Consider the following 24,099-nt stretch of genomic DNA (forward strand, 5'->3'; position numbering starts at 1 on the left):
TGCTCACAGTGTTGGTTTCTGAACCCTTGTAACTATGTGTGGGGGTCTGTACCTTCCTTATCTTAAAGCATCCCGCTGCCTCCGTTTCATATGAGTGTTTCTCAAAGTCTTGTATTTTGTCTGAGGTCCATGAGGAAACACTTTGCTTTACAGTCAACATGAGACTGGGAAGGAGGTTGTTTACAAAGGTGGAGATAACCAGACTGTCGCTATTTGCAGTCTGCAGCCCTGCCTCATGGATCCAGCACTCGAGGAACCGTTTCCAAAAGTCAGTTACGGTTTCGCCCATCTTTAGTTTGCAGGCTACGGCCATGGGGAGGGATGACCTTGGTTTAAAGACATCCAAGAGGTGATTTTCTATCTCTCCCCACATGGCGGTTCTGCCAGCAGCTGTATTTAGGTGGTAATCATTGGCATTTACCCCCTGTTGTATGTCATTAATAGTGGGGACCTTTGTCCAGTCCTACCCGGAGCGTGTTCCTACCAGCCCGTCAATGACTAACCTCATGTCCTTCTGAGTGTAGTTTCTCCCATTACACGCCTTCTTTAGATATTGTAGCGTGTCTTGTGGGGCCTGAGTTGGCCTAGGACAATGTTTAATAATCCTATTGATGTCCTCAATTTCTATGGGTTTTTTCATTAACTGGTCCCCTATAGTCATGAAGGGATATTGTCCCTGGGTAGTAGCTACCTTGGACTTGGGGTGGCGGTTGCTTGCCGTCTTTCTTCTGCTGCCTCATTTGTATTTGTGGACTGGTAATCTCATCTGCCTCCTCTACCTCTTCCTCCCCCGCTCCTCCCCTCTCGGCTTCTGAGTAGCCGCTCTGATCCGCCTCCATAGGTGGGGACACAGACCGAGCTGGATGATGGGGTGGGGCCCTGCCCCCGGCCACCACGAGTTGGGGTCTGATACTAATCACATGATGGACGGAGCCGACGGAGGGATATATTGTGGCGGGGGAGGGGTAGGAACCGCAGGCGGTGGGGGTACTTTGTTGAAAACAAAACCCTTCTTTCCTTCCTGCAGATCTCTTTCTAATTCATGTTTCTTTGCCTCAGTCGATAGGGCTTTGGGCCGTTTTAATTTCTTTGAATTTCTGTCATACCAGTGGGGGGCTATCTCTAGCCACTGTTCTCCACCCTTTTGCATGTAAGGCATATCCCACTGGGGATCAGGGTCAAAGTGTAGCCAGGCATCTTTGTCGCCTAGGCACAACCCTTTGACCATGTCCATATGGAATGGGTTATTGTCTCCATCCCTAGGGAAGGGACTACAACTTTCCATAAACTCAGTCCATCCTGCTAAATTATCCACCCAGGGGTTTACCAGTTAGTAGTTAGTGGGACTAACTCGGACTACATATTCTTTACACGTCTCCCCTATGTTGGGAGGGGGAAACTCACACTTAGATTTTCCTCCACCCATAGTAAGAAAATTCACCAAATGACAGAGTGATAATATTACAGTGAGATATGTTCTTACACTTACCACCAGAACAATGGCACTCACACAAACAGATGAATCTTAACACTCTCTGTATCTTTGGGAATTGAGTCAGCACAACCTGTATATAGGTGCAGATCACTATGGCGAAATACATATACAAACGGAGAATACAAATGTGATCGCACTCTATATCCAGCATTCTGCCCTGCCTCCATGCTGGATGAGACATTGGCAGGGCTGGGACAAGGCCATTTGGTGCCCAGGGCGAAGATGGCAAACTGCGCCCCCCCCCCCCCCGTTTTTAAGAAAGAATCAATGTTGTTTCAAAACAAGAATATACTTAAAGCAATAGAACAAAGGACTGTGGGACTTTGAAAGTCACAGACACTATAAAGTTCCCCCCCATCATCATGTGCCAGTTTTGTAATAAGCCCCCCCAATGTGCCAGTAACACTATTGTAAAAAAAAACAAAAAAAAAACACTTATACTTACCTAAGTGTCAGCGATGCAGCCTCTTCCTGTGTCCCACGCTGTAATGTAAGGCTCAGGCGGCACGATGACGTCATTGCGCCGGCCTCTGATAGGCTGCCGGCCTAGTGCCTGCAGCCAGGGGCGTACATAAAAATCACTGGGCCCCATAGCAGGAATCTAAATTGGGCCCCCATTCCCCTTTTATAGCCCCTCCCTTTGTTCCATGAACTATTCTTGCTGCTGCGTTTTATAATTTATGCCATCAGGGCCGGAATGGGATTACAAAACAGCCCTGGCACACAAAAGAGGTATAATAGATGCAGATGTATATTATATACAGCAGTGTACAGTTATGTGAGGTACGCGGTATAATAGATGCAGTGTGTACAGGTATATAGTATATTCCCTAGTGTTCTGATATGTGAGGTACAGGGTATAATAGATGCAGTGTGTACAGGTATATAGTATATACAGCAGTGTACTGATATGTGAGGTACAGGGTATAATAGATGCAGTGTGTACAGATATATAGTATATACAGCAGTGTACTGATATGTGAGGTATGAGGTATAATAGATGCAGTGTGTACAGATATATAGTATATACAGCAGTGTACTGATATGTGAGGTACGAGGTATAATAGATGCAGTGTGTACAGATATATAGTATATACAGCAGTATACTGATATGTGAGGTACGAGGTATAATAGATGCAGTGTGTACAGATATATAGTATATACAGCAGTGTACTGATATGTGAGGTACGAGGTATAATAGATGCAGTGTGTACAGATATATAGTATATACAGCAGTGTACTGATATGTGAGGTACGAGGTATAATAGATGCAGTGTGTACAGATATATAGTATATACAGCAGTGTACTGATATGTGAGGTACGAGGTATAATAGATGCAGTGTGTACAGATATATAGTATATACAGCAGTATACTGATATGTGAGGTACGAGGTATAATAGATGCAGTGTGTACAGATATATAGTATATACAGCAGTGTACTGATATGTGAGGTATGAGGTATAATAGATGCAGTGTGTACAGATATATAGTATATACAGCAGTGTACTGATATGTGAGGTACGAGGTATAATAGATGCAGTGTGTACAGATATATAGTATATACAGCAGTGTACTGATATGTGAGGTATGAGGTATAATAGATGCAGTGTGTACAGATATATAGTATATACAGCAGTGTACTGATATGTGAGGTACGGGGTATAATATATGCAGTGTATACAGTATATACAGTAGTGTAATATGTGAGGTACGAGGTATAATAGATGCAGTGTGTACAGGTATATAGTAAATACAGCAGTGTATTGACACCTCGTACCTCACATATCAGTACACTGCTGTATATACTATATATCTGTACACACTGCATCTATTATACCTCATACCTCACATATATAGTATATACAGCAGTGTACTGATATGTGAGGTATGAGGTATAATAGATGCAGTGTGTACAGGTATATAGTATATACAGCAGTGTACTGATATGTGAGGTACGAGGTATAATAGATGCAGTGTGTACAGATATATAGTATATACAGCAGTGTACTGATATGTGAGGTACGAGGTATAATAGATGCAGTGTGTACAGATATATAGTATATACAGCAGTATACTGATATGTGAGGTACGAGGTATAATAGATGCAGTGTGTACAGATATATAGTATATACAGCAGTGTACTGATATGTGAGGTACGAGGTATAATAGATGCAGTGTGTACAGATATATAGTATATACAGCAGTGTACTGATATGTGAGGTACGAGGTATAATAGATGCAGTGTGTACAGATATATAGTATATACAGCAGTGTACTGATATGTGAGGTATAATAGATGCAGTATGTACAGATATATAGTATATACAGCAGTGTACTGATATGTGAGGTACGAGGTATAATATATGCAGTGTGTACAGATATATAGTATATACAGCAGTGTACTAATATGTGAGGTATAATAGATGCAGTGAGTACAGATATATAGTATATACAGCAGTGTACTGATATGTGAGGTATAATAGATGCAGTGTGTACAGATATATAGTATATACATCAGTGTACTGATATGTGAGGTACGAGGTATAATAGATGCAGTGTGTACAGATATATAGTATATACAGCAGTGTACTGATATGTGAGGTACGAGGTATAATAGATGCAGTGTGTACAGATATATAGTATATACAGCAGTGTACTGATATGTGAGGTATGAGGTATAATAGATGCAGTGTGTACAGATATATAGTATATACAGCAGTGTACTGATATGTGAGGTATGAGGTATAATAGATGCAGTGTGTACAGATATATAGTATATACAGCAGTGTACTGATATGTGAGGTATGAGGTATAATAGATGCAGTGTGTACAGATATATAGTATATACAGCAGTGTACTGATATGTGAGGTACGAGGTATAATAGATGCAGTGTGTACAGGTATATAGTATATACAGCAGTGTACTGATATGTGAGGTATGAGGTATAATAGATGCAGTGTGTACAGATATATAGTATATACAGCAGTGTACTGATATGTGAGGTACGCGGTATAATAGATGCAGTGTGTACAGGTATATAGTATATACAGCAGTGTACTGATATGTGAGGTACGAGGTATAATAGATGCAGTGTGTACAGGTATATAGTAAATACAGCAGTGTACTGACACCTCGTACCTCACATATCAGTACACTGCTGTATATACTATATATCTGTACACTCTGCATCTATTATACCTCGTACCTCACATATATAGTATATACAGAAGTGTACTGATATCTGTACACACAGCATCTATTATACCTCATACCTCACATATCAGTACACTGCTGTATATACTATATATCTGTAAACACTGCATCTATTATACCTCATACCTCACATATCAGTACACTGCTGTATATACTATATATCTGTACATACTGCATCTATTATACCTCATACCTCACATATCAGTACACTGCTGTATATACTATATATCTGTACACACTGCATCTATTATATACTTAAAGCAATAGAACAAAGGACTGTGGGACTTTGAAAGTCACAGACACTATAAAGTTCCCCCCCATCATCATGTGCCAGTTTTGTAATAAGCCCCCCCAATGTGCCAGTAACACTATTGTAAAAAAAAACAAAAAAAAAACACTTATACTTACCTAAGTGTCAGCGATGCAGCCTCTTCCTGTGTCCCACGCTGTAATGTAAGGCTCAGGCGGCACGATGACGTCATTGCGCCGGCCTCTGATAGGCTGCCGGCCTAGTGCCTGCAGCCAGGGGCGTACATAAAAATCACTGGGCCCCATAGCAGGAATCTAAATTGGGCCCCCATTCCCCTTTTATAGCCCCTCCCTTTGTTCCATGAACTATTCTTGCTGCTGCGTTTTATAATTTATGCCATCAGGGCCGGAATGGGATTACAAAACAGCCCTGGCACACAAAAGAGGTATAATAGATGCAGATGTATATTATATACAGCAGTGTACAGTTATGTGAGGTACGCGGTATAATAGATGCAGTGTGTACAGGTATATAGTATATTCCCTAGTGTTCTGATATGTGAGGTACAGGGTATAATAGATGCAGTGTGTACAGGTATATAGTATATACAGCAGTGTACTGATATGTGAGGTACAGGGTATAATAGATGCAGTGTGTACAGATATATAGTATATACAGCAGTGTACTGATATGTGAGGTATGAGGTATAATAGATGCAGTGTGTACAGATATATAGTATATACAGCAGTGTACTGATATGTGAGGTACGAGGTATAATAGATGCAGTGTGTACAGATATATAGTATATACAGCAGTATACTGATATGTGAGGTACGAGGTATAATAGATGCAGTGTGTACAGATATATAGTATATACAGCAGTGTACTGATATGTGAGGTACGAGGTATAATAGATGCAGTGTGTACAGATATATAGTATATACAGCAGTGTACTGATATGTGAGGTACGAGGTATAATAGATGCAGTGTGTACAGATATATAGTATATACAGCAGTGTACTGATATGTGAGGTACGAGGTATAATAGATGCAGTGTGTACAGATATATAGTATATACAGCAGTATACTGATATGTGAGGTACGAGGTATAATAGATGCAGTGTGTACAGATATATAGTATATACAGCAGTGTACTGATATGTGAGGTATGAGGTATAATAGATGCAGTGTGTACAGATATATAGTATATACAGCAGTGTACTGATATGTGAGGTACGAGGTATAATAGATGCAGTGTGTACAGATATATAGTATATACAGCAGTGTACTGATATGTGAGGTATGAGGTATAATAGATGCAGTGTGTACAGATATATAGTATATACAGCAGTGTACTGATATGTGAGGTACGGGGTATAATATATGCAGTGTATACAGTATATACAGTAGTGTAATATGTGAGGTACGAGGTATAATAGATGCAGTGTGTACAGGTATATAGTAAATACAGCAGTGTATTGACACCTCGTACCTCACATATCAGTACACTGCTGTATATACTATATATCTGTACACACTGCATCTATTATACCTCGTACCTCACATATATAGTATATACAGCAGTGTACTGATATGTGAGGTATGAGGTATAATAGATGCAGTGTGTACAGGTATATAGTATATACAGCAGTGTACTGATATGTGAGGTACGAGGTATAATAGATGCAGTGTGTACAGATATATAGTATATACAGCAGTGTACTGATATGTGAGGTACGAGGTATAATAGATGCAGTGTGTACAGATATATAGTATATACAGCAGTATACTGATATGTGAGGTACGAGGTATAATAGATGCAGTGTGTACAGATATATAGTATATACAGCAGTGTACTGATATGTGAGGTACGAGGTATAATAGATGCAGTGTGTACAGATATATAGTATATACAGCAGTGTACTGATATGTGAGGTACGAGGTATAATAGATGCAGTGTGTACAGATATATAGTATATACAGCAGTGTACTGATATGTGAGGTATAATAGATGCAGTATGTACAGATATATAGTATATACAGCAGTGTACTGATATGTGAGGTACGAGGTATAATATATGCAGTGTGTACAGATATATAGTATATACAGCAGTGTACTAATATGTGAGGTATAATAGATGCAGTGAGTACAGATATATAGTATATACAGCAGTGTACTGATATGTGAGGTATAATAGATGCAGTGTGTACAGATATATAGTATATACATCAGTGTACTGATATGTGAGGTACGAGGTATAATAGATGCAGTGTGTACAGATATATAGTATATACAGCAGTGTACTGATATGTGAGGTACGAGGTATAATAGATGCAGTGTGTACAGATATATAGTATATACAGCAGTGTACTGATATGTGAGGTATGAGGTATAATAGATGCAGTGTGTACAGATATATAGTATATACAGCAGTGTACTGATATGTGAGGTATGAGGTATAATAGATGCAGTGTGTACAGATATATAGTATATACAGCAGTGTACTGATATGTGAGGTATGAGGTATAATAGATGCAGTGTGTACAGATATATAGTATATACAGCAGTGTACTGATATGTGAGGTACGAGGTATAATAGATGCAGTGTGTACAGGTATATAGTATATACAGCAGTGTACTGATATGTGAGGTATGAGGTATAATAGATGCAGTGTGTACAGATATATAGTATATACAGCAGTGTACTGATATGTGAGGTACGCGGTATAATAGATGCAGTGTGTACAGGTATATAGTATATACAGCAGTGTACTGATATGTGAGGTACGAGGTATAATAGATGCAGTGTGTACAGATATATAGTAAATACAGCAGTGTATTGACACCTCGTACCTCACATATCAGTACACTGCTGTATATACTATATATCTGTACACTCTGCATCTATTATACCTCGTACCTCACATATATAGTATATACAGAAGTGTACTGATATCTGTACACACAGCATCTATTATACCTCATACCTCACATATCAGTACACTGCTGTATATACTATATATCTGTAAACACTGCATCTATTATACCTCATACCTCACATATCAGTACACTGCTGTATATACTATATATCTGTACATACTGCATCTATTATACCTCATACCTCACATATCAGTACACTGCTGTATATACTATATATCTGTACACACTGCATCTATTATACCTCATACCTCACATATCAGTACACTGCTGTATATACTATATATCTGTACACACTGCATCTATTATACCTCATACCTCACATATCAGTACACTGCTGTATATACTATATATCTGTACACACTGCATCTATTATACCTCGTACCTCACATATCAGTACACTGCTGTATATACTATATATCTGTACACACTGCATCTATTATACCTCGTACCTCACATATATAGTATATACAGAAGTGTACTGATATCTGTACACACTGCATCTATTACACCTCATACCTCACATATCAGTACACTGATGTATATACTATATATCTGTACACACTGCATCTATTACACCTCATACCTCACATATCAGTACACTGCGGTATATACTATATATCTGTACACACTGCATCTATTATACCTCGTACCTCACATATATAGTATATACAGAAGTGTACTGATATCTGTACACACTGCATCTATTACACCTCATACCTCACATATCAGTGCACTGCGGTATATACTATATATCTGTACATATTGCATGTATAATGTGTAATTTATGCAGTGTGTGTGCATGTATGTGTGTGTGTATATATATACAGAGCAGTGTATTGATGTGACACATAGAAGGTATAATACTGTAGATGCAGTGTTTATAGAAATATGTGGTCAGTTATGCATTATAGTCACTGTGAGGTACATGAGGTAGTGGTAACTGTCTGAAGTATTATACATGAGTGAGCAATGAGTAAAAACAGGGCATGGAGGGGGGGGGGGGTAAATGATGAAAAGTGGAGGACCTCCTCTTACCTCTCCATTCCAGTCTGTATGGATCAATGCAGAGCTGCTTGTGAACTTTTAATACTTGCTGTTAGGGGTTGAAGGACCTGTGATGATGTCATCACAGGTCCTGGCAGATGTACCTTTGAAACCTAGGAACTACACCATTTTTGGTGCAGTTCCTTTGCTAGATTCTGCAGGACCTGTGATGTTGAAGATGATGTCATCACAGGTCCTGGCAGATGCACTGTTCTAACCTGGGAACTACACTTTACACTGTGCAGTTCCCTTACAGGACCTGTGATGACATCATCAAAGGTCCTTTAGCTTTAGAAAGGTAAACAGGAGTAATTAGGGGGCGGGGCCTCTCCTCCACTTCGGTGCCTGCCTGCAGCCTATCAGAGGAAAGGGAAGGGACACGCCTCTCCCTCCCCTGCACCTCCGCTGGCACAGACAGTTTACAATGGAACTGAGCGCAATGGAAGCGCTTCATCTCCCCGGTGCCCGGCGGCGGCTGCTCACTTGGGGGGGGGGGGGGCCACAGCATGATGTAGGGGGGGCCGTGGCTGGCACTTCACCTGCGCCCCCATCCTGTCCGCAATGGTTAGCGCCCAGGGCACCCGCTCCTTCGGCCCCTGCCTTGTACCGGCCCCTGGACATTGGTGTACATTTTGGCCAAAGCGTAAATAAGCCACTCACCGCGTCAAGGTTGCCTCCATTTGAGTGGTCCCTATCACTAGTTCCTACCTGTTCATGGGCCATGACAGCCACACAAAATCCAGGGAATGCAGTTCAGCGTGCACGCCAAGCACACTCTGCTTTTAACCCTGTCGGTGCCATTACAGCTTTCATCGGATCAGGGATGCAAGTACCAACATGCACGCTGAGCCCACCATATACTTCTCCTGGAGCCCAAATGGCCACTGGTAGGTTCTATATAAGCAGACTCAGTTTTTTACTGACTTTAAAACCAGCCTCCAGGACAGATTAACTGGTCAGTTGTGCTGACTCAAAGGAGATCGCCACGCCTCCAATACATTACTACAAAGAAAAATTTTTGGGAATTGAGTCAGCACAACCTGTATATAGGTGCAGATCACTATGGCGAAATACATATACCAACGGAGAATACAAATGTGATCGCACTCTATATCCAGCATTCTGGCCCTGCCCTCCATGCTGGATGAGACATTGGTGTACATTTTGGCCAAGCGTAATAAGCCACTCACCGCGTCAGGTTGCCTCCATTTGAGTGGTCCCTATCACTGAGTTCCTACCTGTTCATGGGCCATGACAGCCCACACAAAATCCAGGGAATGCAGGTCAGCATGCACGCCAAGCACACTCTGCTTTCTAACCCCCGTCCGAGTTGCCATTACAGCTTTCATCGGATCCAGGGATGCAAGTACCAACATGCACGCTGAGCCCACCATATACTTCTCCTGGAGCCAAATGGCCACTTGGTAGGTTCTATATAAGCAGACTCAGTTTTATACTGACTTTAAAACCAGCCTCCAGGACAGATTAACTGGTCAGGTGTGCATGACTCAAAGGAGATCGCCACGCCTCCACATCCATACTACAAAGAAAATTTTTGGGAATGAGTCAGCACAACCTGTATATAGGTGCAGATCACTATGGCGAAATACATATACAAACGGAGAATACAAATGTGATCGCACTCTATTTCCAGCATTCTGCCCTGCCTCCATGCTGGATGAGACATTGGTGTACATTTTGGCCAAAGCGTAATAAGCCACTCACCGCGTCAAGGTTGCCTCCATTTGAGTGGTCCCTATCACTAGTTCCTACCTGTTCATGGGCCATCTCTATGTATCTTATACTCTAAATATAGGTATGCGTCAAACCAAGGTAAGTCAGGTCTCCCCGAGACTGTTCTCTTACATGTACCCCTGGTACTAAAAAATCTCTGTCGACAGTTAGATAAAGTAAATAGATCTCCCTGAGATCCTATGGTGTGTCCCCTGACACAAAACAAAACTTATGGATCGAGACGTGGCCAGTGCCCTTGGTTCGGAAGAAAGACAAACTGGTGTATATTCTTACCGGACATGAGAATGACCCTCTCGATCCCGGACCGGAGCCCCCAGACTGAAAGGATTGGTTCCTTCTTCTAAGACCACCTAGGTTTGAAGCTTACTGGATCCAGGAGAAATACAGTACACAGACCAAAAGTTTGGACAGACCTTCTCATTCAAAGAGTTTTCTTTATTTTCATGACTATGAACGGCATCAAAACTATGAATTAACACATGTGGAATTACACTCACCTAAAGAATTCATTAGGAACACCTGTTCTATTTCTCATTAATGCAATTATCTAGTCAACCAATCACAAGGCAGTTGCTTCAATGCATTTAGAGGGGGGTGCTCCTAGGTCAAGACAACTCTCCTGAACCTCCAAACTGAATGACAGAATGGGAAAAGAAAGGTGATTTAAGCCATTTTGAGCATGGCATGGTTGTTGGTGCCAGATGGGCCGGTCTGAGTATTTCACAATCTGCTCAGTTACTGGGATTTTCATGCACAACCATTTCTAGGTTTACAAAGAATGGTGTGAAAAGGGAAAAACATCCAGTATGCGGCAGTCCTGTGGGCAAAAATGCTTGTTGATGCTAGAGGTCAGAGGAGAATGGGCCGACTGATTCAAGCTGATAAAAGAGCAAACGTTGACTGCAAATAACCACTCGTTACAACCGAGGTATGCATCAAAGCATTTGTGAAGCCAACAACACGCACAACCTTGAGGTGTATGGAGCTACAAACAGCAGAAGACCCCACCGAGGTACAACTCATCTCCACTACAAATGGAGATGAGTGGCTACAATTTGCACGAGCTCACCCAAATTGGACTGTTGTAGACTGGAAAAATGTTTGCCTGGTCTGATGAGTCTCGATTTCTGTTAAGACATTCAAATGGTAGAGTCCGAATTTGTCGTAAACATAATGAGAACATGTATCCATCCTCTGATGGCTACTTCCAGCAGAATAATGCACCATGTCACAAAGCTCGAATCATTTCAAAATTGGTTTCTTGAACATGACAATGAGTTCACTGTACTAAAAATGGCCCCCCCCAGTCACCAGATCTCAACCCAATAGAGCATCTTTGGGATGTGGTGGAACGGAAGCTTCGTGCCCTGGATGTGCATCCCTCAAATCTCCATTCAACTGCAAAGATGCTATCCTATCAATATGGGCCATCATTTCCTAAAGAATGCCTATCTGCACCCTTGTTGAATCAATGCCACGTAGAATTAAGGCAGTTCTGAAGGCAAAAGGGGTCCAACCACCGTATTAGTATAGTGTTCCCTAATAATTCTTTAGGTGAGTGTATATCATAAATCATGAAAAAAAATGCACCAAGAGGATATGTCACTGACAATACTAGCTGGTCATACAAGCAGATATTAAAAGCTGAGACTTTCGCCAATATATTCCTGTCAGGAAAATATCGGTAGCCCATCATTGCACCACGTCACGGTCACTCAGCATGGCAAAGGGTCCTACCACTACGCTAACTGTGGTGTAAACACGGTCTGAAGGTGATGTAATCCAGCTCACAGCCCAGCCTGCACACAAATGCCTAGCAGGGACAGCCAGTGCAATGAGAACAAAGCAGGACTGTGAGCCCCACCCATATCAGACCATGTGATGAAGGATTCCAGGTGCCAATGGAATGTTCAATTGCCAGATGAAGGCCACCTTCAAGACATAAAACAAAATCACTGTAGAATTGCAGTGGCCAGTATGGCGAACTGCTCAAACCCCAAACACTGTAGCGTGTTTCTCATTGGGCGAGCAGTCCCCATCGCATGTGAACCACAGAAATATCGTGGCAGATATGGAGGAGCTGCTTCAAACCCCGAAACACTGTAGCGTGGTTTATCAGTGGGGGAGCCGTCCCCACCGCATGTGACCGCAGCCAACGGACCATCCCGAGCAATAAATGCGTACAAAGGAGGAGGCCAGCGCGGTCCCACCATGCACCACAGAAGCATCCTGCACAGGCCGGAGCATTGTGCGGATGAAAATACCAATTGTATCAATCACTGAAAAAAATGCACAAGAGGATATGTCACTGACTATACTAGCTGGTCATACAAGCAGATATTAAAAGCTGAGACTTTCGCCAATATATTCCTGTCAGGAAAAATATCGGAGCCCATCATTGCACCACGTCACGGTCACTCAGCATGGCAAAGGGGTCCTACCACTACGCTAACTGTGGTGGTAAACACGGTCTGAAGGGTGATGTAATCCAGCTCACAGCCCAGCCTGCACACAAATGCCTAGCAGGACAGCCAGTGCAATGTGAACAAAGCAGGACTGTGAGCCCCACCCTTATCAGACCGTGTGATGAAGGATTCCAGGTGCAAAGGAATGTTCAATTGCCAGATGAAGGCACATTCAAGACATAAAACAAAATCACTGTAGAATTGCAGTGGCCAGTATGGCGGAACTGCTCAAACCCCAAACACTGTAGCGTGTTTCTCATTGGGCGAGCAGTCCCATCGCATGTGAACCACAGAAATATCGTGGCAGATATGGAGGAGATGCTCAAACCCCAAACACTGTAGCGTGTTTATCAGTGGGGAGCAGTCCCCACCGCATGTGGACCGCAGCAAACGACCATCCCGAGCAATAAATGCGTACAAAGGAGGACGCCAGCGCGGTCACATGCACCACAGAAGCATCCTGCACAGGCCGGAGCATTGTGCGGATGAAAATACAATTGTATAAATCACTGAAAAAAATGCACCAAGAGGATATGTCACTGACTATACTAGCTGGTCATACAAGCAGATACTTAAAAGCTGAGACCTTTCGCCCAATATATTCCCTGTCAGGAAAATATCGGAGCCCATCATTGCACCACGTCACGGTCCCACTCAGCATGGCAAAGGGTGATTTATACAATTGTATTTTCATCCGCACCAATGCTTCCGGCCTGTGCAGGATGCTTCTGTGGTGCATGTGGACCGCGCTGGCGTCCTCCTTTGTACGCATTTATTGCTCGGGATGGTCGTTTGCTTGCGGTCCACATGCGGTGGGACTGCTCCCCCCCACTGATAAAACACGCTACAGTGTTTGGGGTTTGAGTCAGCTCCTCCATATCTGCCACGATATTTCTGTGGGTCACATGCGATGGGACTGCTCGCCCCAATGAGAAACACGCTACAGTGTTTGGGGTTTGAGCAGTTCCGCCATATTGGCCCACTGCAATTCCTAACAGTGATTTTGTTTTATGTCTTGAATGTGCCTTCATCTGGCAATTGAACATTCCTTTGCACCTGGAATCCTTCATCACATGGTCTGATATGGGTGGTGCTCACAGTCCTGCTTTGTTCACATTGCACTGGCTGTCCTGTAGGCATTTGTGTGCAGGCTGGGCTGTGAGCTGGATTACATCACCTTCAGACCGTGTTTACACCACAGATAGCGTAGTGGTAGGACCCTTTTTGCCATGCTGAGTGACCGTGACGTGGTGCAATGATGGGCTCGATATTTTCCTGACAGGAATATATTGCGAAAGTCTCAGCTTTTAACATATCTGCTTGTATGACCAGCTAGTATAGTCAGTGACATATCTCTTGGTGTGCATTTTTTTCAGTGATTTATACAATTGTATATTCATCCGCACCATGCTTCCGGCCTGTGCAGGATGCTTCTGTGGTGCATGTGGACCGCGCTGGCGTCCTCCTTTGTACGCATTTATTGCTCGGGATGGTCGTTTGCTGCGGTCCACATGCGATGGCTGGGACTGCTCCCCCACTGATAAACACGCTACAGTGTTTGGGGTTTGAGCAGCTCCTCCATATCTGCCACGATATTTCTGTGGTTCACATGCGATGGGACTGCTCGCCCAATGAGAAACATGCTACAGTGTTTGGGGTTTGAGCAGTTCCGCCATACTGGCCACTGCAATTCTACAGTGATTTTGAGTGTATATACATAACAAACAAGTGTGAAACAACTGAAAATATGTAATATTCTAGGTTCTTCAAAGTAGCCACCTTTTTCTTTGATTACTGCTTTGCACACTCTTGGCATATTCTCTTGATAGAGCTTCAAGAGGTAGTCCCCTTAAATGGTCTTCCAACAGTCTTGAAGGAGTTCCCAGAGATGCTTAGCACTTGTTGGCCCTTTTGCCTTCACTCTGCGGTCCAGCTCACCCCAAACCATCTCGATTGGGTTCAGGTCCGGTGACTGTGGAGGCCAGGTCATCTGGCGCAGCACCCCATCACTCTCCTTCATGGTCAAATAGCCCTTACTTTCAAAGTTCTTCCCAATTTTTCGGCTGACTGACTGACCTTTATTTCTTAAAGTAATGATGGCCACTCGTTTTTCTTTACTTAGCTGCTTTTTTCTTGCCATAATACAAATTCTAACAGTCCTATCAGTAGGACTATCAGCTGTGTATCCACCTGACTTCTCCTCAATGCAACTGATGGTCCCAACCCCATTTATAAGCAAGAATCCCACTTATTAAACCTGACAGGGCACACCTATGAAGTGAAAACCATTTCAGGGGACTACCTCTTGAAGCTCATCAAGAGAATGCCAAGAGTGTGCAAAGCAGTAATCAAAGCAAAAGGTGGCTACTTTGAAGAACCTAGAATATGACATATTTTCAGTTGTTTCACACTTGTTTGTTATGTATATAATTCCACATGTGTTAATTCATAGTTTTGATGCCTTCAGTGGGAATCTACAATTTTCATAGTCATGAAAATAAAGAAAACTCTTTGAATGAGAAGGTGTGTCCAAACTTTTGGTCTGTACTGTATTTCTTGGTGGCAAGAAAGACACATGCACACTGAAAGTAGCCAAGAAATATTCTAATTTATTGTAAGAATATCATGTCCTTTTATAGGCAGTTTTAGGAAGTACATAGCCTAAGCTGTGCGGACCACTCATAATGCAGGAAATGGTTAAATATATGCATACGTCAAATCTGAGAAATCAGCACACAGGGAAAACGAAACCTAAGCAATTCAAATAATAAAAAAAAAAACGAATCTCTACAGCTAGGAATAGAAACCAACAATACAGTAATACAAGATTAGGACAATACAAAAGATGGCTAAAATAATTCCCTTCAGGCTGGGTTCACACAGGCGTTGTGGGTGCGTTGCGGGAAAAGATGCGGGTGCGTTGCGGGAACATGCCCGATTTTTGGTACCCAGACCCGAACCCGGACTTCTTCACAGAAGTTCGGGTTTGGGTTCAGTATTCTGTAAATTTCATTTTCCCTTATAACATGGCTATAAGGGAAAATAATAGCATTCTTTAATACAGAATGCTTAGTAGAAGGTCAATTGAGGGTTAAAATAAATAAATAAAATAACTCACCTCCTCCAATTGATCGCGTACCTGCCGGTCTCCTGTTCTTTCTTCAGGACCTGTCAAAGGACCTGTGGTGATGTCACTGAGCTCATCACATGGTCCATCACCATGGTGATGGATCATGTGATGTATCATGTGATGAGCACAATGATGTCACCACAGGTCCTTTGACAGGTCCTGAAGAAAGAACAGGAGACAGGCAGCTACGCGATCAATTGGAGGAGGTGAGTAATTTTTTTTAAATTTTTTTTTTAACCCTCAATTGACCTTCTACTAAGCATTCTGTATTAAAGAATGCTATTATTTTCCCTTATAACCATGTTATAAGGGAAAATAATACAGTGAAAAGACTTTCATCTTAGCAACCATGCGTGAAAATCGCACCGCATCCGCACTTGCTTGCGGATGCTTGCGATTTTCACGCAGCCCCATTCACTTCTAAGGGGCCTGCGTTGCATGAAAAACGCACAATGCTGCATGCTGCAATTTTCACGCAACGCACAAGTGATGCTTGAAAATCACCGCTCATGTGCACAGCCCCATAGAAATGAATGGGTCCGGATTCAGTGCGGGTGCAATGCGTTCACCTCACACATTGCACCCGCGTGGAAATCTCCCCCGTCTGAACCCAGCCTAACACCAACCCTGCCTAATCAAAAAATACAATTCAATTCCCTACACTACGGCAATTCCCTACCAACATGTCTACGGCATTACAGTGAGTGACAGTACTTATCTGCATGTTTATTGGCTGCGTAGCAGCCAACAAACGTGCGGGGAGGAAACTCGAGCATGGCGCTCGAGCACATACGGTATTCGGCCAAACTACTTTGGAAGTGACTGGGCCGAAGATTCATCTTCCAACAAAACAATGACCCCAAGCATACAGCCAAGACAACACAAGAGTGGCTTAGGGGCAACTCTGTCAATGCCATTAAGTGGACCAGCCAAAGCCCTCACTTGAATCCAATCGAACATCTATGGACAGACCTGAAAATGGCTGTCCACTGATGGTCCCCATCCAACCTAACAATGTTTGAGAGGATCTGCAGACAACAATGGCAGAAAATCCCCAAATTCAGGTGTGCAAACCTTGTGGCATCATAGCTAAGGGTACTTTCACACTAGAGTTTTTCTTTTCCGGTATTGAGTTCCGTCCTAGAGGCTCAATACCGGAAAAAAACTGATCAGTATTATCCTAATGCATTCTGAATGGAGAGCAATCTGTTCAGTATGCATCAGGATGTCTTCAGTTCAGTCACTGTACGTTTTTTGGACGTCCAAAATTCCGGAACACTTGCCGGAATGCCGGATTCGGCAGGATTTTACATTGAAATGCATTAATTAAAGTGTTCCAGAAAAACGGATCCGGTTTTGCGGTCTGCGCATGTGCAGACCTTTAAAATGTGAAAAAGATAAATACCAGATCCGTTTTTCTGGATGACAACCGGAGAGACGGATCTGGTATTGCAATACATTTGTGAGACGGATCCGCATCTGGATCCGTCTACAAATGCCGGAATCCAGCGACGCTAGTGTGAAAGTACCCTAAGAACAATGCAGGCTGTAATCGCTGCCAAAAGTGCTTCAACTAAGTACTGAGCAAAGGGTCTGAATACTTATGTCAATGCAAGATTTTAGTTTTTTCCTTTTCAATTAATTAGGAAAGTGCAGAAGGATGGGGGAAAGTGTGAAAAAAATTTTTAGCACAAGGCTGCAAAATAACAAAATATGAAAAAGTGAAAGAATCTAAAGACTTTCCGAATGCACTGTATGCTACATTTTACAAGACATCCCCCATCCAATAATATTTTGGAACATCCCTTGTGTAAAATATCTGATAAGGCTACTTTCACATTAGCGTTTTCAATTCCGCTATTGAGATCCGTCATAGGATCTCAATGGCGGAAGAAAACACTTCAGTTTTGTTTCCATTCATTGTCAATGGGGACAAAACTGAACTAAACGAAACGTAATGCACCAAAATGCAGCAAGCAGCGTTTTTCTGTCCGCGATGTGGTGCAGAGCAAGACGGATCCGTCCTGACACACAATGTAAGTCAATGGGGACGGATCCATTTTCTCTGACACAATAGAAAACGGATCCATCACCCCATTGACTTTCAATGGTGTTTAAGACAGATCCATCATGGCTATAGAAGACATAATACAACCGGGATCCGTTCCATGACGGATGCATGCGGTTGTACAGTATTATGGTAACGGAATCGTTTTTGCAGATTCATGACAGATCCGCAAAAAATGCTAATGTGAAAGTAGCCTAAACTACTAAGAATTGCTTAGGGCCCATTTACATGGCCAGTGATTATCCACAAGAACACTTGTTCCCAATCAGTGCCCAGCGTAAAAAGGGCAGCGATCAGCTGACAAACGAGTGCTCATTTGTTAGGTAAATAGATCTTTTATGCGAGTGTACAAATGCTAATAATCTTTCATCACTAGTTCAGTTTGCATGGCCCTACGAGTCTGCCATTTCAAATTGTTATATCATCGATCAGAGTTTGTTTCAGGCTGAAATCAGCATATCTAAAAACCCTTAATTAGACAGTTCAAATCAGAGGCGGATTAAGTGCATGATAGGCCCGGGGCTTGTCTACCCATCTTGGGCCCCCCTCCTTCCATTTTAGTTTAATTTTTATTCTGTATGAAGAGGCTGCGGTGCTTTATGAGCGCCACAGTCTCTTCCTAGGCCATATGACATCACATTCATCGTTCACATGGTCTCGGTGCAGCTCAGTCCCATCTGAGTGATTGGGGCTGAGCTGCAATACCAAGCACAGTGCTATCAAATGGACAGAGCTGTGCTTGGTAAAGAGCAAAGAGGCTGCGGCGCTCACTGGGACATCGCGGTCTCCTCAAACACCTGATTCCTGGGGGAGCCAGGAGTCGGACCCCCACCATCTCATAACTCTCTGAGTACCGATGTCATAGATGTTACCTGCAGTCCTATGTAACACCCCACATAACACAGTGAATTATTGTGTTATGTGGGGTGTTACATAGGACTGCAGGGAACATCTACTACATTATCTGTACACAGAAAGTTATCACTGTTATCTAGGCTGTTACATAGGACTGCAGGTGACATCTACAAATTAAAATTTTAGTTGCCAAATTTAAAATACATATGATTATGATCAAATGACTTGGAGGAGAAAATGAGACACAGGTCACAGTGGTGAGCCAGCTCTACATATAGGAGAATACAGCACCACATACCTTACTTCCAGTGACATCTCCTGTCATGTAGATCTCTTTCCTCTTCTCCTCTCTTTGATCCAGGCCGCCATGACAAATTCTTTCAGCCGTATCACGTCTCTACAGAGTTTGTTACACAGACTCGTTAGATTTCTCATAATTGGGGTCGTTTATCAAACTGGTGTAAAGTAGAATTGGCTTAGTTGCCCAGAGCAACCAATCAGAATCCACCTTTCATTTTCCAAAGGAGCTGTCAAAAATGGAAGGTGGAAACTGATTGGTTGCTCTGGGCAACTAAGCCAGTTCTACTTTACACCAGTTTGATAAATGACCACAATAAATGACCCGCATGCGCCGGGAATATACTACCACATAGGCCTCAGGCCTACTAGGCCTGAAGCCTATGGCGGTGATCGGCCCTCCCGTGCCCTGCCGCAGTATGTGGGCATTCGGGTCGCCATTGGGCCCCCCAGCGATGCGGCGCCCAGGGCTGCCGACCCGAATGCCCCTATTGTAATCTGCCATTGGTTCAAATAGTATATACTGTTTTACTTGTGATTTTAATATATTTTGTTCTTTAAGGTTGAAAAAACGTATAACTTTGTCCCAACATATTCTTTTTAGTTGGTTTTTCAGAGATCTGGGTCGTAAAGATGCAGAACGTCAGCTCTTAGCTCCAGGAAACGAGCAAGGATCTTTCCTAATACGAGAGAGTGAAACAAATAAAGGTATTGTTTTATGATAAACTGTTTTTTTCCTGAAACCAGCATCACAAAGTTGAAAGCCTGTGGTTTGCCGCATTTTGAAAGGCACTGTGTCTAGATTTAGATGCATGTGACGTTTGTATACTGTCATTACCACTTTCTGAAAAGGGGGAGTGGTGAGAGAAGGATTGGGTGTGATGTAGGGAGGGCCATCAACCCAGGAATATTCACTATCATTTACGCCAGATTACTGGTGTAAATGATAACTTAAAGAGGTTATCCAACCCATGAGATGCTCCCCATACGCCTGGGCCCCTCACACACAATGTACTTACCGTGCTCCCCAGGACCCGCATCGCTTCTAAATCCTGCACGGCCAGCGCTGCATCTCTCTGTCGTGCGGATGAAAACATCCAGCATCGAGAGGGAAGGGGGGCAGCCAATGGCAGGTGTTGATGGGGATGAGCCTCACTAGCATCGCGGGTGACGCTAGGGAGGCTCGTCCCCATCACCGTCTGCCATTGGCTGCCCACCTCCCCGACGCCAGATGTTTTCATCCGTGCACGGGCAGATGCAGTGGTGGCCGTGCAGGCTTCACAAGCGAGGCAGGTGTGAGGTAAGTACATTTTGTATGAGGGGCCCGGACATATGGGGAGGCATTTGAGGGGTCGGATAACCCTTTTAATGCTACTCCCGCTAGGAGCTGAAGTTTAAGGTAGTATTCTGGTTGTATTAAGGTTTCCCCTATCCAAAGGTTAAGGGATAACTATTAGATCTGTGGGGGTCCTACTGCTGGGACCCCCACTGATCACGAGAGCAGGGGCCTTGTACCCCGTGGAGCCCCCTAAAATGAATGGAGCAGCCAGTCAAGCATACATGCAGCCGCTTCATTCATTTCTATGGGAGTAGAAATAGAAATGAATGGAATGGCTGTGTGCATGCCTGTCTGGCTGCTCTGGTCATTTCATGGGACTCTATAGGGTACATTCTCGTAATCACCCAGCATTAGGACCCTCGTCAATCTAATAGTGATTCCCTATACTATAACATAGCTAACCATGACGACTTTTCCACCTACTTTTCAAAACTTGAGTAAATGGTGTAAAAATGCAAAAAGTCGCAAACATTTTGCTTTTGACCTCAAAAAGTCGCAATTGCCCTATTTTGCAATTTGGATTGCAGGGCATGATTTATGTCTATTTTTTAAAATTCAATGAACTCTATCATTTTTTTTCTTCCTTTCTCTTTCATCTTTCTCACCTATTGTTGATTTAAGGCTCCTACTCGTTATCTGTACGTGATCTAGATCAGAATCATGGAGAGGTGGTGAAACATTACAAGATTCGCAATATGGACGATGGAGGATTCTATATATCTCCTCGAATAACTTTCAAGAACCTCCAAGAACTTGTGCAACATTATTCTGGTAAAAATTGCTTTCTTTTGAGATACTATCCAGGGCTTGCATTTTACACTTTCATATAAAACCCAAAAATATTTGGCTGTGACATAATCAGATGAATTACATTTCAAGCATACTTAGTATTGTATATATGCATAATTCAGTACTAGATGTTACATTTTCCTCTCCTTTTCCTCTCCTTCTAGCTGCTTATACTTCTTATATTCCTGCCTACAAGCTTTCAGGCTTTTAGTTAGAGTAAGTAAATAGAAAACATACAATAGGGGAGAATGGGCGGATGCTGCTGCAGTTTCTCAATGTGTTTTAGTGAAACAATAGCAGGGTGGATAAATCTGAGTAGCTCTGAGCATGCAGCACAAATCTTCCATCACACCAGGAAGAATCTGATCAACAAGCACAGGTATAGAACATGTGCATTTACAGCAGTGGAAATGAAAAAGACCCAAATAGTCAGAAACATAATTACTAGCTCTATTACATCAAATATACAGTGGATATAAAAAGTCTACAATGTCAGGTTTCTGTGATGTAAAAAAAATGAGACAAAGATAAATCATTTCAGAACTTTTTCCACCTTTAATGTGACCTATAAACTGTACAACTCAATTGAAAAACAAACTGAAATCTTTTAGGTGGATGGAAGAAAACAAAAAAACTAAAATAATGTGGTTGCATAAGTGTGCACACCCTCTTATAACTCGGGATGTAGCTGTGTTCAGAATTAAGCAATCACATTCCAAATCATGTTAAATAGGAGTCAGCATACACCTGCCATCATTTAAAGTGCCTCTAACCCCAAATAAAGTCCAGCTGCTCTAGTTGGTCTTTCCTTTTTATATCCACTGTATGTTTCCTAAATGAGTGATTATCATTTTTGTTGTTGTAAAAACACTATCTATAGATTTGATTAGAATTATCCTAAAATAGCTCTCTTTATATAGAAGATGAGCAAATAGCCAAAACCTTCCACTAATTTTACAGTTCCTTATTTACCATAACCTAAATACCCAAGACAACCAAAATACCATTCAAAATTGCGTTCAGATCTCTGCCTCCTTTCTCCAATCAGTTTACTTACCGACAATATCAGACTCCCAAGCGTCAAAACTATGTGAACCTATCACACTTCCTGAAATAGAAAAGCAATCCATGCTAGTCCAAAGGAGAAACCACCTGGCCCAGATGGCCTACCTGCATTATACTACACCACATTTCAAAACATTTTATTCCCTCATCTTTTAAATTCACTGAACTATGCTCTGCAAGGCAACCATTTCCTCGCCCAATCTTCATCCACACATATAACCTTAATACACAACACGGGAAAGACCTTCCAACTGTGCAAGTTACCGCCAATTTCCCTTTTAAACCTTGACATTAAAATATATGCCAAAATACTAGCTCAGAGATGAAAAACATTACTTAAAAACCTTATACACCCAGACCAGAGATTTCTCCTGGTCTGTATACAAAATAATTAACGCCATCTAATTTTCTCAGAAATATAATCGACCACTAGTAGTATTAGGAACTGATGCGGAGAAGGCCTTTGACAGGGTCTCGTGGCCATATATAGAAGCCACCCTGGCAAAATTTTGCTTCCCACCAAGATACATCCAAGCTATCATGTCTATGTACAAAAAGCCAAACACATATATCAAAATTAATGATATGCTTAGTCAACCAGTTATGATAAATAATGAACAAGGCAGGGTTGCCTGCTTTCCCCGTTATTTATCCTGGTCATGGAGACCCTGTTACAGTCTATATGACAAAATAACACCATCAGAAGCCTAACCCACAATGACATGGAATACAAAACAGCCACTTACACTGATGATCTCTTATTATCAATTTCAAACCCTGAAAGAGCCTTCCCAGAACTAGATGCACCACTCAAACCATTTGGCAAAATCTCAAACTTCAAGGTTTACACCAGTAAATCACAACCACTAAACATCACAATCCCATCTACAACAAATATAGCGAAATTCCCCTTTTGACTGTCCAGATAAATATATTCAATTACTTACAAAATTTAAACCAACTATGTGACCTTAACTTCAAACTTCTACTTTCATCTCTACCATCCATCATACACTCCTGGTCTCCTGCGTTCCTATCATGGATTGGAGGAAAAAATATACTAAACTCCATAATCATACTAAAAGCTACATATCTCCTTCAGGTCCTTCCAATCTCTTTACCCAAAAAGTTTTCCCAGCAGTTTGCGAAAATTTTCTCAACATATTTCTTGGACATAATTAAGGGCTCTTTCACCGCCGCTCCGTCCCCATTGACTATAAGTCGGACATGCAGGACTTTTTAGTCCGGCGGCTTTCGCCATGCACCGCCGTGCGGTCAATGGGGACGGAGCGGCGGTCCGGCGGCACGGCGAAATAGCGGCAGGACGGATCCGACATGGTGAACAGCATGTCGGATCCGTCCTGCCGCAAGTGTGAAAGAGCCCTAAGGC

The 24,099-nt window shown here is 42.4% G+C and overlaps 1 protein-coding gene across 2 annotated transcripts in view; it reads left to right on the forward strand.

Annotated features, from left to right (window-relative positions):
* The window catches only part of LCK (LCK proto-oncogene, Src family tyrosine kinase), a 118,846-nt gene that overhangs the window by 51,806 nt on the left and 42,941 nt on the right, over nt 1-24,099 (forward strand). For both annotated transcript variants that reach the window (XM_040424571.1, XM_040424570.1), the window contains exons 6-7: nt 20,121-20,224; nt 21,477-21,626. In XM_040424571.1, the coding sequence (XP_040280505.1) occupies nt 20,121-20,224; nt 21,477-21,626 (254 nt within the window). The remainder of the gene's footprint in view (nt 1-20,120; nt 20,225-21,476; nt 21,627-24,099) is intronic.

This window comes from Bufo bufo, chromosome 3 (assembly GCF_905171765.1).
Source record: "Bufo bufo chromosome 3, aBufBuf1.1, whole genome shotgun sequence".
Taxonomy (NCBI): Eukaryota; Metazoa; Chordata; class Amphibia; order Anura; family Bufonidae; genus Bufo; species Bufo bufo.